This window comes from Thalia democratica, chromosome 8 (genome assembly GCF_965202585.1).
Source record: "Thalia democratica chromosome 8, ktThaDemo2.hap1.1, whole genome shotgun sequence".
NCBI classification, from domain to species: Eukaryota; Metazoa; Chordata; class Thaliacea; order Salpida; family Salpidae; genus Thalia; species Thalia democratica.
In genome coordinates, this window is record NC_139172.1 from 8,828,267 (window position 1) to 8,844,316 (window position 16,050).

The 16,050-nt window shown below is 25.7% G+C and overlaps 1 protein-coding gene across 4 annotated transcripts; it reads right to left on the reverse strand.

Annotated features, from left to right (window-relative positions):
* Nucleotides 1-454: 454 nt before the first annotated feature.
* LOC145842387 (adhesion G protein-coupled receptor L3-like) lies at nucleotides 455-15,262 on the reverse strand. Of its 4 annotated transcripts, XM_082949813.1 has the most exons (19): nucleotides 15,207-15,262; nucleotides 14,227-14,380; nucleotides 13,479-13,646; nucleotides 12,778-12,901; nucleotides 12,043-12,220; nucleotides 11,772-11,908; nucleotides 11,020-11,248; nucleotides 10,660-10,813; nucleotides 10,060-10,137; nucleotides 9,665-9,824; nucleotides 9,348-9,573; nucleotides 9,012-9,170; nucleotides 8,686-8,817; nucleotides 4,786-4,960; nucleotides 3,766-3,893; nucleotides 2,325-2,512; nucleotides 1,709-1,821; nucleotides 1,022-1,170; nucleotides 455-770 (listed from the first exon to the last, which is right to left on the reverse strand). In XM_082949813.1, the coding sequence occupies exons 1-19, from the start codon at nucleotides 15,237-15,239 to the stop codon at nucleotides 612-614; spliced, it is 2,844 nt and encodes a 947-aa protein (XP_082805939.1). In that variant the 5' UTR covers nucleotides 15,240-15,262; the 3' UTR covers nucleotides 455-611. The 4 variants fall into 4 exon arrangements, with proteins under 4 accessions (XP_082805939.1, XP_082805941.1, XP_082805940.1 ...); XM_082949815.1 differs by lacking the exon at nucleotides 15,207-15,262 and having other exon boundaries at nucleotides 13,769-14,357; XM_082949814.1 differs by lacking the exon at nucleotides 15,207-15,262 and having other exon boundaries at nucleotides 13,479-13,900; nucleotides 14,227-14,356.
* Between the last annotated feature and the right edge of the window lie 788 nt (nucleotides 15,263-16,050).

Consider the following 16,050-nt stretch of genomic DNA (forward strand, 5'->3'; position numbering starts at 1 on the left):
AGTCGTGAAAATGTTTGAATCTAACTTAACTTGATAATTCTTTATGTAGATTTTGAAATATAAATTTTATATCAAAAGTAAATAATGATACTGTAAAACAGAAAAAACTTTTTTTAGACAAAAACACTAGAATTTTAGCATATTTAAATTCTAACACAACTATATAATAAACTAACTTAAAACAAAGTTCTGTGTCACTTTTTGTACGTACTATTTTTAACTATACTTACTTAAACCTTAAAAAACAAGCAAAAATACTTTATTTTATGTCAAAAATACGTTAAAAAGTTTTTATTAAAAGATTATTCTTATAAATTTGATTCAAAAAATATTTAAAAGTTTAATAAGTACTTTTAAAAGTAAAAAAGTCAGATAAGACATCTTTTTTACTCTTTTAACACAAAAAAATCTCTCTATTTAAATTATTGAAATATTTTATAAGTACTTATTTATGAATTTTATATTAATTTATACCATAATTATTTTCGACACACGTTTTTGAGAATAACAAGTAATTTTTCAGTTTTTACAAACATAGATTATACTATTAAGATATTAGGTACTTTTAAAGCAGCATTTTAGTGTGTTCGGGTTTATAAGTTTAAAAATTATTATCCGCTAAGTGGTATGGTGGAGACATTTGTACTTCTTCTTCTCCAAGATCTAAAAAACTTTCCCTTAGAACTGCTGGTGCTCGTCATTCTTCCCCTTCCTTGGCTTATTTGAGATGCTTTGATCATTGCTTTTCGTCTAGTGATAGCTCGTCTTACCTTTTTGTTTTTAATATGTTTTAATGACGAAAATGTAATAAAAATAACTGAAGTAATTTTTGATTTTAATTTTAAAATAAATTTAGCTTTAAAAAATTAAATACTGTACAAAATTCAATTATAAAAAAACCTTGACATAGGCGGTATCGAACAGTTGTAATATTTTTATTTTTGAGTTTTATTCAATGACTAATTCAATTTGATATTTTATTAACGCTTTGTAAGAGTATCAAAACTTAATTTGAAAAAACCTCGCCATTGAAGATACAATATACGATGAATATAGCTACCCCTTGTAGGGAGTTCACAATCACAAATATAAGAGTTGCGAAAAAACTTGTCCACACTAATAAGCCTAAAATCCATGGTATACCCAACAACGGTAGCAAAACAAATGCGCCTAAATGTTTTGTGCATTCATTCAATACTTATTCTCTTACAACAACTATATACACTTTTAAAAACTGTAAGAACAAAAACTAACAATACTATCTATTACTATTTTAATAAATAGGTTAAAGCTACTTATAATGTGTAGTATTAACATATTTATGCTAGTAATGTTTAATATTTAAAGTTAAAGTTTTTATGCAAATTTATATTTAACAGCTGTTTAAATAACAAATATTATTACTAAGGAATTTAAGTCTTCAAGTTTTTGAATAAAAACAAGTAAATCAATTTCTAAATATTAAAAATAAAGTTTTATTTTACCATTAAACTTGTACCACTAAAAAATATTATTTTGTTTTTTAACTAAAACAAAACATTTAAAAAAGTTGTTCTATAACCTTTGTATAACCAGTTTTTTATTCTAATATTAATGCATGTTGTGATTTTATTAAATAAAACGATTCATAATTACTTTAATATTTTTTTTGTCTTTAACCAATATTTAGTTACAATCAATAAATAATTTTTATTTAAAACTTTTTAACCCTTAACACCGGTTCGAACATCTTTAATAAACTCAGAATTGTTGTTTTCGTTTTGGTAGTTTTCATCTATCGAATTGTTTTGTGAAATACTTTTTTTTCCTTGTGAAGACGATCTAAAAAGTTGTCTTAAAGTTTAGAAAAGCTACTTTGATTTTACAAATTTTTACGTAAAGTTTTTGGTTGTGTTGTTATAACAATTAAATAACTATTACTAATTAGAAAGCTAAAAAATGTCCAGTTCTCTAAGCTATGTAAATTTGAAGCAAAACCAATTAAAAAATGTTTGTTTATGATATATGGAACTTTTAAAATATTATTGAAATCCTATTTGTTTTCAATGAGAGTAGTTTTTTTTTAAACAATTACCAACTTGTTTTTCTTAAATCATATTGAAAAAAGAGTCAGCTTAAGAAAAAACTAGTTTGCTTTTAAAATATCTAATAATGGATTATTAAAACATTTAAAACTAAATTTATCTTAAAAAAACTACCGATAAGTAATTAGGTAATAGTTACTCTCTTAATAAGTTATTCGAAAGATGAATTAAATCTAAGAAATGTGTTGATTATCTGTTAATTGAAATAACTTCTTTAAAAACTAAAACAAAAATCAGTACTTGTTATTAGTTCCATGCAAACTGTCCATTTTTATTGCGTTTTTCGAATTCATGGAAGAATGTGAAATTGCTGTCGACGACGTCTGTGACGTGAATGTACTGCTGTAAGGCCTCTTCGACACTCCGACATTGCTGCTCGCCTTGAAACCAGCAACATTGTTTTTTCGCTTCGAAATTTTTATAAGGACCTGGTGTGTAAAACAAGTTTTATATGTAGTTTATTTGAAGAGTGAGTTTTAAAAACAATACATGTATACATATACATACTTCTTTTAATTTGTTACGGTTTTGAAATAGTGTTTACAGTTAAGTAAGCATAAAACTTTCATTATTGGATATATTATGAAAGTATTACTACTCATAAGCATTATAGTTGTTTAAAAGTTACCACTGTAACCTTGTATTGAAATCAACATTTTATTCTATAATTTCAAAGCGTGTGAATAAATATGGAATTTTTTGTAACAATAAAAGCAACGATAAGCTTTCTCAAAACAATTTTCTCAATTTCCAAAACAACATTGTTTATTAAAAGGAGTTAATTTCATTCCGATGCGTATATATCGGCGTTTGTCTTTAAAATACGAGTTAGTGGTTAAATCTGCTGCAAGCAGTATGCTGTCTTAAGTCTCGATGAAACTCGCATGATCAATGCAATATCAATGCCTATGAAGTATAATCTACATAGAAGAAAGTAATCGTGTCTAGTAAAGAATAAATTATACTTTGTTAAGGTCGTAAGTATTTTGCATGAATTAAATTATAATAGACCATTTGCTTATTTATTACAATTTCTTTCTTTAGTTTTGATAATAAATATTTGATAATAAACATTAATTCAAAGTGTGTTTTATTTATAGTTTTGGAACAAGTTACTTTAATTAAAATCAATATTAACTTCAGTACTGTAAGCTACTCGTAAGTTAAGCAGTCAGTTTACTAAGCATTTGGAGACCACGTATTTAAAACCATAAACATATCCAATATCAAAAAAAAATTATTGTGGTTATACTTTATGAAACAAGGTACTTTATATTATGTACGATGCTTACTAAAACTTATCTTAAATTGATTTTTCAATAATCTACCTTAGAATTTATTTATCAACTAAACATATCGTTTAAAGCTCGTTGAAAATATTTGTTACCGCAAAAACAAACTGCTTCTTATCTGTTAAGGTACTTTTTATATGAATGGAATTTAGTATTTTCGTGCTTATTAATTTTTAACTTAAGATTTCGCTGTTTATTGTATAAATGTTTTTGTGGCATATTATTTATATACTTTTGTAGTAAATCAAATTTTAAAACTACTTATGTTTTTATTTCAATCTAATAAAGTTTTAGATTTTTAGATAGCCTTCTATTATTTGATAAAATAATATCTTGTTGAATTTAAATATCGATAATAAAGTTAAGTACTACTAACAGTTTTTGATTACCTGTACTACTTTTGCGAGAATGAAGAAGTTAAAGGTAATGATAAATAGGGCAGGACCAAGAAAGCTCCATTTCATACCTGATTGCGAACTCAACCAACAAATCTTGTATTTTCCTTCTTGCGGCTTTCCTATTCAAAAGTTTAAAATTGTTAAAAAAATTACTAATATTAAAACATACAGTTGTCTGTGAAGGTTTGTTAGATACCAAAACACAAAGACATTACATTAAGTAATTCAATTAAAAGTGCAATTAATACATTTATAAGAAAGAAAACGTAAAAGTCCTTTTGTATTTTAATCTTTTAAAAAAATATCTTAAGCATAATTGTGGTACTTAATACTTATACTTTAAAGAAAATTACAAACGATACTTTATCTAGAGTAGTGGTATACACGGTGAACACCTGTGCACAGTAGTGTACATAAAAAATACTTTATTATGGACAAAAAGCATAGTAAGGTAAAAACAAAGCTTTTATTTGACGTTTGTTTTGCCTTCTATATAAAAAATACAGTTGAAACATAAGTTAACTGTTCTAAATACGTTATTTAAATAATAATACAATTCATTTCAAACAAAAAAAAGTATGTTTTATAGTTAACTTAATAAAACTACTATATTATTAGCTTAGCTATTAAAGTATATTTTTAGAAACTTTTAGTTTATCAAGAGCTTAGTAGTCTTTTATAGTAAGCAGTTTTGAAATGAGAAAAATTAACATAAAATAGGTTTATATTTAAACAAAAATAAAACAGAAAAGCTCATCTAAGAAATTTAAAAAAGTTTAAAACTATAATTCATAAATTAAATCGTAGTTTAACATTTTTCTACATTTTAATTGTTCAGACACTTATTAATTGAAGACAGCTGTCTAATTTGTAGAGTTAGTTTTTTACGTATGTACAAATTTTAAACATGAAACTTATACTGGCTACTTTTGACAACATCTTAACAATAAAAGCTTTATTTGTAGATATAACGGCTAAAAACAGTAAAAAACAAATTTTTAAAATTCTTACCTTGCGGATAGAATAAAACTTCGCCTTCTCCGGAGCATTTATCCTCATCTCTTGGCTCAATATAGTTTTCACTCATCATACCAATTGACGCAGAAGCCCCAACAATTATGAACGGACACCCCCATCCTAACAAATACATCCACACTTTGTTGTCCAAACGAGAATGTATGAAAACCTGATTTGTTTATATTTGTTCCATCCTATCACTACAAGCTTTCATTATAATAAACAAACCTAAACCGTTGTTACTTAGTTTTATAATATAGTTAAATGGTTTACTATCATTTCTAACTCGCTATCAATTCTAACCCGATCACTTCTAACCCGATCACTTTTAACCCGATCATTTCTAACCCGATCATTTCTAACCCGATCACTTCTAACTCGATCACTTCTAACCCGATCACTTCTAACCCGATCACTTCTAACCCGATCATTTCTAACCCGATCATTTCTAACCCGATCACTTCTAACCCGATCATTTCTAACCCGATCATTTCTAACTTGATTACTTCTAACCCGATCACTTCTAACCCGATCACTTCTAACCCGATCATTTCTAACCCGATCACTTCTAACCCGATCATTTCTAACCCGATAATTTCTAACCCGATCTAACCCGACAATTATTAACCCGATCTATATTAATTTAATTTTTTATTGTTGTTTTAAAATAAGGATTTGTTTTAAAAACAAATTAATCTTAACAAAGTTGTTTTTTTTATGAAATTTAGTTAGTTTTGTTTGTTTAGTTAGCTTTTTTAAAATTTAATTTTGATATACTTTGCAATTGGAAGTTTGTTATCCTACACCAGACCCAGGCATCAAAATCTGGGCCAGTTAAACTGAATGCCACGTAACAAAGAGAGGCAAATTTATATACCTTTAAATCAAAACCTATAGTTTTATCTAGTATTTAAAGATTAACAGCAAAAGAATTTAACACTTTTGTATAATACTAATTGACTTATTTATGACTTATTTTTAACAAATTTGGTTTTAACTTCTGAATAAGCAAATTTAACATCAATTCTTTCATCGATCAGTGAGTTCTAATAAAACCAAAAATAGCTGCATAATCTTTCAATTTAGAATTAACCTCCACTTTCTTTCCAACATTAAGTATTAAGTTTTGATAGTCGTCAATGTAAGAAATATAATGAGTTTTGCAGCCATTAAAGACTACTCCGTACTTTTTCTTTTAAGAGATTTTATATGGTTAATATACATTTTTTTAATTATGGATACCAGATTGGCAATTTGCATTCAAATTTAAGGCGAATTTATATAAAATACAACTTTTTAAGAATATTAATATCAGTATATATGAAACTCGAAATAATACACTTAATAAAATTTAGTAATCGTAATTAGTATGGTGGTTTCATTTAAATTATTTTAATTAAATTTTAAGTTCTTAAAACGAAAGTGTATACTGTTTAAATAGTCAAAAGTAGAGGTAGACGTTTTTCAAAATCTAGAACCTGTCATTTACTACAACTTAAATTTAATTTTCTTTCATTTAGCAAATGGTAATTTATATTTAAAGATTTATTAAGATATATTACATAATAAACTTAACTATAAAAGTTAAGTGTCGAAAACTTATTATTTTGCTTTTTATTTCCTTTCAAAATATGATGTATATAAAGAAAAACAAATTTACATTTAACATGAAAATCTAAAAGTTTTCAAAATTTAAATTGCAAAAACAGCTTTTCACGATTAATAATAGAAACTTCTTTAAAAAATTTCTTGATATCTTTTCAAAGTTATTGTATTACAGGTTTTTAAAAACACAAGAACTTATAATTATTCAGCGAAAATTAAATATGAAATATCAGTATAAGTTACTTGATTAAGTTATATATTTCTAAAATTTATAATAAAATAATAAAAATTGTTTGTGTTGTGAAACTCTAATATAGGTTCATAGAAAATTAGAGGTGAAAAAATTGTTTTTAGAAATTTAGAGGTGCAAAAAAAAACACCGTGAATAAAGTCAATAGATTTTAAGCTGGCTTTACTGTAATGAATAAAAAGTAAATATGTTGCGTGTAATGATCGTTTAAAAAATAGTTGATTAAAGGAAACAAAAAACTTGATGTAGTTTCTATAAACTTTTGCTTCTAGTTATACTTAATTTAACTATATTTAAGTTGTTACTCTATTTTAAAATGTTTTTCAGTACTTATTTCGTTTATACTTACGTTATTTCAACTGTTCATAATGAAGTAAATTTTAAAGAACTTTTGTCTACTAAAGTACTAACTTAAGTAGTAATTAAAACACTTTGTATGTTATATAGATTTAGATGAATGTTTTAAAGAAGATTACCTGGGCGAGATTTGATTAACCTCGGACTTGTTATACAAATAAACATGTCTGTTTAATTGTTATTGACGTTTTTTGCTTTAGGACCAAGTAGGAATTTATTAATGATGTGAAATCAAGACGCTCAATCGACGTAATATACTTTTTCAGTTTGTTATACGACATAACTGTTTTAATATCTAGGTTAGACCTAAAATTCAGGCTTTTACACTTAATAAAACAAAAGTATTTAATTTCTACTAGTGTTTGTTTAAATTCGATTATTTTAATTGGCCTATGTAAGTTGTATAACAATTTGTAAAAGTTATTAAAATGAGACTTAGAAATAACCTACTATAAATCGCTAGTACATTAGTGAGCAATAATACAACATTTACAACAGACTTACATTGTAGTTTTTGAACCGTAATATAATTATTTGTTTCTGAATATTACAATTGCCAAGGTTTACTTTTAAAAATTTACTTATGTTAAAATTATCATAGTCACGTGAATTATTATAAGATCCAACTTAAATATAGTTATAAGTGCTTACTTAAAAATCCTACAAAGAATAGTTCAAAATATTGTAAAGTAAACGATTTAGTGAATTGTATGTTATTATCGAAAAACGGCTATAAAAGTAGATTTAAAGAACAAAAAAATATGAAATTATGAAAAAAAATTTAAATTATGTGTAGAATGAAATATTAAAAAATAAGGTGATAAAAGTAAATAAAACTTATGTTTAGTTAATACTAAAGTTAAAGTTCATACTAACAATGTTTTTTTACGTAACACATCAAAATTAGAATGTTTCAAAGAAACTATAAAAACATACTTTAATAATTTTATAAGACTAGTTAGTTTTTGAAAAAATATATATTAAAATTAAGAAATAAAATAAACAAGTAGAACGGGTTAGAAATGATCAGGTTAGAAGTGATCGGGTTAGAAGTGATCGGGTTAGAAGTGATCGGGTTAGAAGTGATCGGGTTAGAAGTGATCGGGTTAGAAGTTATCGGGTTAGAAATGATCGGATTAGAAATGATTGGGTTGAATCGGTTAGAAGTAATTGGGTTAGAAATGATCTTGTTTGAAATAATCAAGTTAGAAGTTATCGGGTTAGAAATGATCGGGTTAGAAGTAATCGAGTTAGAAGTGATCGGGTTAGAAATGATCGGGTTAGAAATGATCGTGTTAGAAATGATCTGGTTAGAAATGATCGGGTTAGAATTGATCGGGTTAGAAGTGATCGGGTTAGAAGTAATCGAGTTAGAAGTGATCGGGTTAGAAGTGATCGGGTTAGAAATGATCAGGTTAGAAGTGATCGGGTTAGAAGTGATCGGGTTAGAAGTGATCGGGTTGTTAGTGATCGGGTTAGAAATGATCGGGTTAGAAGTGATCGGGTTAGAAATGATTGGGTTAGAAGTGAACGGGTTAGAAATGATAGCGGGTTAGAAATGATCGGCTCCCAGTTAAATTCATTAGTGTTTTTTCAGCGTGTAAAATAAAAACAATTTAATAGTTAGTGCCTTCAGTTTAAAAAAAGTCCTAGAATATTAATTAAACTAGAATTAAACTAACTTGCACAACGTTCAAATAAAGAAGTATTCCATTCACAAACATCCACATGAAAGTGGACAGAACAAACAAATGTGACAAAGCAGTAACTAAAAAGCAGTGCATATCGTTTTTCTGTGCTATTTCTGATACTAACTGTGTGTTTTTATATAATTAATAAATATTTTTAATTTTTTTAAATTTGACTGTGATTAATTAGAAAAACGAAGTTTAAAGCTCAGTTTAAATTTCTTCGTAAATTTGAATTCAGCCAAAACTTTAAGTTCTAAGTAAATAAGAAATTTAGTTATGATAACTATAATCTATTTGTTTTTACAAATATTACAAACTTGAACGAGATGCAGACAAAGTAGGGCTACGGACAGGTTGGTAAGAGCAACCATTCTGTCATTCTTTACATGCTTTCTGACCACAAAGAATATTGAAAGCGTGATTATTAGACTGAATATAGTCAGCGTCGAACCAATGTATTCTACTACGTTTAAAAGCTACAAAGGTAGAAATTTATAAAATTGTTAATACTTCTTATGAACTAGTCGTACAAGTCGCAGTTAAAAGACTTTAAAAATAACTGTTAAATAAAACATGTGTTTCTTTGTGCTTTGTTTTTATATGATAAAAGTTTAAGAAACATCTTCCAAAAACTTATCACAAAACAAAAATACCTTCTTCTGCTCATCAGTCTGCTTGTAAGTTGGTTGCCAAGGAGACATGAAAGCGGCGAAGTTGGTGGTGTGGTTGCAGTTGCAGGTCACTCCCTCCTCATCAACCGTTTCCACGCTGCATCCGTGTCCCTTCCACAACTTCTGATCCGCATCTAGGTACTGGCAGCTGACGCATCTGCCTTGGTAGTTTTCAGATTTTGGCAAATCAGCCGTTGAAAACTTCATCCTGTTTTTATTGTTAAATCGTTTTTCTTTTACGGTTTTAAATATACCTTATAAATAAAAATACATAAACTGAAATTAATTTAAATTTTTACTTGTACTTTACAGGAACAGATTCTTTGCTTTGATTTCTCATCGTTGTTATAGCAATTATACCTCCATTTCCAATTATTTTTCTGTTTCCACCAAAAAAGTCTGAATTGTAACCAGCCCCATTCAAAAACTTTTTCCAATTTTTGTAATGAGTTATTATAACTGTTATGCATGTTGTTATATAAACGAATAAAGAAAATAGACAGTGATACATTTTTTTGAAACTAAATTTTAATTGTGCTATTAGGCAGAAAAGTTAAATATCTAAAAGAATAGCTTAGTTAGAGAACTCTTAATATATTCAAATGACTAGTTGATTGTCTTTTTATTTAATGTCTTTAAATTATTGGCTTTTAAAAAGTTAACAGATTCTTTTAAATGGTAGTTATTAACCTACCGTTAAACTCAGTTCCATTTGCTCCTGTCAAGTTAGCCCAAATTTCAGAATTATCAAATTCAAACTTCCTAGATTCACCTAAATGTATTGAAATAAATATTCTAAACTTCATTAGAATTTTTTAATGCAACAATTTTATTTTTAATCTGAAAGTATTTGTATAATAAACTTTTAAAACGCAGTTTTAGCAACTAGAAAATTTATATGAAAATTAGTTTTAATAGCAGTTACAAGACTCAATCTTATTATTAAAAATAATCTTAGATTTCTGAACTCTTCTAAAATAAAAAAAAACTACCTAATCAACCTGCACGTTTTAAAAAAAGTTATCTTATAAACTATAACAAAAAATTAAAAACTTTAATGTCTATGCACTTTTATAGGAAGGTTTTAAACGTATTTATATACCATCTGCAACTTAGTACATAGAGATTCTTCATATTTATTTTATATTTTAATTCACAAACATTTAAAAAACTATACAAATTTCTTCGTTTTAGTGTCTAACTAAACAAATTAGTATAACAAATAAAACTTCAAAAAATATTTTTAAAGTACGAATACATTTTTGCTAGGATAAGAAAATCAACAAATAATCACCATCTACTGTTGCCATTTCAATATCAAGTTGATCATGATTATATGACCTATTATTAATTTTTTCATCAAGTATCACGTTGATTGCTTCACTAAAATATCTATCGTTCAAAAGCAACATACTTTCCAATTTTTTTAGTTCATCTTTAGTTTTTACCTAAATGTTTCAAGGTATTTTTCAATTAAATATTTTATTACTAGGATTATTAAAATATATATATTCAATTAGAACCATATAATCAAGCGAGTACAAAAAGTTAAGTATAAACTTATATATGTAGTAGAATAAACAAACAATGCGTAAAAATTTCTGAATAATACTAAAATCTTAAGCATAAGACAATTATTTATGAGTCAACCAACCTCAGACCATATTACACTTTCTTTGCCTATAGCTTTGTCCAGGACGGTTATATAGTGCATGAGCACGGTATCTAATAACCATCGGCTGTTTTTAGCTTCCATTCGATCAATAAGCATTGCAAGATCGTGTATAAAGTTGAGAAGACTAAGAGTTTGATCCAAGTTGTTGAAGGACGAATTGATGAAATTATTTTTCAGATGCATGCTCATGGTCGTCAACTCGCCTTCACTGTGTATTTTAAAAGGTGTATAAAGCTTAATAATTACTAAAGGCGTTTTTTCTTCTCTTAAAAACAGTTTGTAGCAACTATATGAAGTTAAAATATTTCAAACAGTTTTTGTAAGTGATAGTAAGACATTGATAAGTATCAAAATACTGTAAAAAAAACTATTTGTTTATATTGAAAAAAAAAATTCTACAAGTTAACAAACCTTGTTGTTTTTATCTAAAAGAGATTTTTAAATAAGACTCAATGATTTTTTTTTCTTAACAATTTATGTTTGCTAACTTTTATATTTAGAAATAAGAACACAACAAAAATTCTATAAATTTGTTGTTTTTATTATTTCATGTTGTATAAGTTTTCTTATAAGATTGATAAAAACATGGTACATAGCACAAAAAAAACAATTAATAATCATAAATAATAAATGACAGTAGTCCAATTCTTACACAGAATTTATCTTACTAAAACCCCTTGTTTATCACATCAAAACTTTTAAACTCTGTTGAAACACTTAAAACCGCTAACTTTGGTTCATAGCATAAATAATCAAGTTGTTCATTTCCGAGTGAGCTTACGAGCTGCTTATTTTCAGGTTTGTTGCATAGAAGAATCAAATCTAGTCTTAAATTAGTTTGCTCATCCGTCTGCGGTCTTCCATAATGCTGTTTTAAACTAAGTTAAAATTGATTAATTTGAATTTTTTCTTCTAAAAATAGGTTTGGCCTAATAAACTTATAGTAGGTTATTATAGGTATTTTAATAAACTAATGTTTTTTTGCCATAAACGGTTTCTTACGTTTCCTAACTTGAATAACGTGAGTATTGCTTTTTTGAAGTCGCATTTTGACATTTTATTTCTTCGAGTAAGTATTTCTTTCCAGAGAGGGTTTAAATATTTACACCTTCTACCAGACATTGCTTCTGAAAGCAGTCTGTTTGTCTCGTAAACTCCTAAAAAGCAATCAATAGAATACCTGAAAAAATTTTACATTCCTTATAAATCGTTTTATGTATTTTGTAACCAATTAAGAATAAAGATGGTTTTTTAAAACTAAATACATGTAAAAATCGTTTACTTTTATTGTGGTACAAGCAATCAAACTGATACTTATTATATTATTTGTTGTTATAAGAAACAAAATTACACTGTTTTATTGCAAAGCGGATTTTCAAATTGTAAATCTTATTAAAATTAAAATCTAAGGAAAAAGTATAGTTGTGTTCATTAAAACAAATCAATTATAAATTAAATAATATAAAATTTTTTGAAAATCAAAAGAACAAACTAGTCTTACTTTTCAGTGAAGTTAAAAAAAGAACATTAAAAACAGTACAATAAAAAAAACTTGTAAAACAAATTCATAATAATAATAAAAGCCAGCTATCAGTCGAGATTTACTATGGCGTCATTGTGTAAAAAGAATAAAAACAAATGATAACAATAATAATAAATTTAAAACAAGCTCATACTGTAACATTTGTGTTTTAATTTTTAATTGTTTTCAAAATGATTTTTAAAGTAGTAAAAAACCTATATGCTTCAACATTAGTAAAGTAGTACGGATCAAATGATTCATGGGCAATAATCAGTTGTTTGTCTAATATTTTCTTTATATCTTTAATGTGTAGGTTTTCGGTTCTACTGTACTTTAAACCTAAAAAATAATGTATTACCAGAACTTCATTTTGTTTTCTAAAACTATTTTACTTTAGTAATTGTCTAAGAAGTTACCTTAATTATATAATTAAGGTTTACCTAAAAAATTGTTCTCGCACATATACATAGTTAGCACACTTTTGAAAATTTTAAAGTGTTGTTGTATTTTTAATGTGTACATTAATTTCATTACCAAAATAACCCCTTGGTTGGCACGTTATCTGTTCTAATTGTTTGTAATTTTCTAAGTTTTAAATGAGCTTTAGACTATTTTGAACTACATTTAACTTTTAGGTATTCGTTTGTAATTATTTTAAATGCGTTTAATTTTGATTTAAATAATTCTTTGGACAACTGGTTTATTTTTGTAGGTTTAAAATGTACATAACATTATTTACATTCACTAAAACAAAAAAAAAATTCTTAATATACAAACTAAATAAATACTTTGCCTAAAAATGCCTTTTAACGATGATTAAAAGATATAAAACAGTTGCGGTTGTGAAACTATATATTCAAACAAGTTTATAAAGTAAAACAAATAATGATACTTATGCATTTAAATATGCTTTTACCTTTAATTAGTTTATTGTTAAGTAAAAGTTCAAGATTTTTTGTCATCAAGTATTGAGGTGGTTCAATTTCAGAAATATTTATAAAAAATTGATAATCATCATATCCTAAAATTTTCTTTAGAGTGTTGTTGTACATTTCAAATTTCAACTCATGTTGTTCATCTGTTCCTGAACCATAAAACATTAATTTTTAGAGAGTTAAGATGGATAACAACAATTTAAAATAAATAATATTGTATTGTTTATTGAAGAACAAAAACAATATTGCTCAAAATACTTGGTCCTAGGACCTGGTGCACGAAAAAACCTTTCGGTTATCGAGTTGCACACCACTTGGATAACTTTTAATGTCTTGTCCAGAACAAAGTTCTACGTAGTTTTCTAATTGAGCTCGGATTTTCTTATTAAAAAGCTTACTTCTTCTACAAAGTTTAAACAGATTAATAGTTTAAAAAAATTGTCCTTTACGTAACTACAAACAATAAAGTTTTGGATTATTTCTGCTTAAAGTAAAAAAAATATAGTTTATAAAGTCACAAGAGTACAAAACAGGTTGTACACAATATACATTTGTTTCAATGTTATTTATGCAACAAGAGTTAAACACTAAATATTTTTTCTTTTACTAGGAATTAAATTGTGCATATCACTGCAAACAATTAAACAATGAATAGTTTATTTAGAAAAAAAATTAAAGTAAGTTTTATTTGCATAATAAAAAATAACTAAAACTGCTCAAATGAACTACCTTCGTAAAAATCGTAATAACTATTACCAGATCCAATTTCTTCGATTTTAGTTTTGTTGGTTAAAACATCCGGGTTTTTTAAATCGCTTACAAAGTTTTCTGTATCGCCCCTTGGTAAAGAACTTTTTGCTCGAACGTTACATATGGTGTAAACCTGACGATAAAAAATTATATTTTCTCATATACAATCTAACTAATAGCTATGTATTTTTCCGAATATTTACTTTTTAGTCAATCTACGTTTAATTAGTAGACAAAAGCAATAACATGATATGTTTTCTCATTAAATATTATTAGTTAATTCTACGAGTTATACTTACAAAAAGATTGGGATGTATATATCATAAGTTAAAATATCTTAACTTTTCTACTCTAAATCACTTATTTTGTTCAAAAAAAAAATTTTTTTTGAGATTAAAACAACGTGAAATATAAAACTACTTTAAGATAAATTATAGCGTGCTTAATAATGTTTTTTTTCAAAGTAAATTACTTATAGTTTAAAAATATTTTAATGAAAACAAAGACCATATAAATAAAAAACGTTGAAACTATACAGTTTAAATAAAATAGGGTTTTTTAGGAAGCGAAAAAGTATACAGCTACTATTATTTATTTACAAATAAGTAACCTGATTGTGTTACTCTGTGTACCTACTTTTGTTACTCTCATTATTAAAATTGCATTTTTTAATTATTTAGAAATGTAACATTTTAAAATCTAAAACTAATTGATAGAATCTTAGTAATAATTAGATTTCAAATTATCAGCTATTGCTAATATATATACATATATTATTTATTGCGCTAAGAAAGTTTGGTCTAAGAACCTGGTGTACAAAAGAATCTTTTGGTTATCTAGTCGTCCACTACATATAGATTAGATTTATTTGCTTATCATGATATTTTAAAAGTAAAGTATATAAATAATAATTATTAGAAGCACTTTTATAAAAATAAAACGAAAAACAATAGGCTTACTTTTAGTAAGAGAACGATAGCCTGTAATTTCATAACTTTAAACAAAAAAAAATTAAAACAAGAATCTAAAATAGTTGAAATTTTAAAAATAACAACTGTTATCTTTATATTAGAGTTAGATAAAACTGCTTTCACTGTAGTACAGTACATTATCAATAACTAAAAACGTTAGATCTAAAAATAAATAAACTCTTTAAATTTAGGTTAAAAACAATTAAATTAATATATTAAAAAATCTAAACATAAACTGAAAAAATTAAAACCTAGAAAAACGATTAAGTTTGGAAAAGAAAACTACAACTAACATTATCTCTAAATTAATATTATTAAAGAAGTCTAAATTATTGTGTAACTTTACATTTGCTTTAATTTTAATTTGATCAATGCAAATACATAAAATTTTTTAAAATACACATTAAACAGCATATGTTTATTAATTGTTTAATTGTATTGTTTTTTCAACAAAACGTTGTTACTTATATATAAAAGTTCTATTTCAGATTACTCTTTTTTTTTTATAAACAAAAAACACATCATATTTTTATATATTAAAATTAAATTCTATTAACATATATCAAAGTAAATAAGTATTAGTTGATAAAATTAAGCTGAATTTTGATAAATACAAAAGTTTAACTTTAAAATTTTATTGTGTTTTTATAAAAGTGCCTAGAGAAGCAGTTATATTAGTATAAATGAAAAAGTACTAGCTATTTTTCAAACTAAAAGAGAAACATGTTTTCCAAATACAACTAGCTAAATAAAATAATTGTAGACTTTTAGATACTAGGTTTCAGAAATAAATATTTCATGATAAAAAGCATACAAAATGTACAGGAAACGT

Coding starts and splice junctions, on each gene's coding strand:
- LOC145842387 (XM_082949813.1), bottom strand. CDS start 15,239: ATGAAATTACAGGCTATCGTTCTCTTACTAAAA. Junction 11,909..12,042: donor CGTTATTCAAGTTAGGAAAC/GTAAGAAACCGT, acceptor AGTTTAAAACAG/CATTATGGAAGACCGCAGAC. Junction 11,249..11,771: donor TATTTATGCTATGAACCAAA/GTTAGCGGTTTT, acceptor TAAAATACACAG/TGAAGGCGAGTTGACGACCA.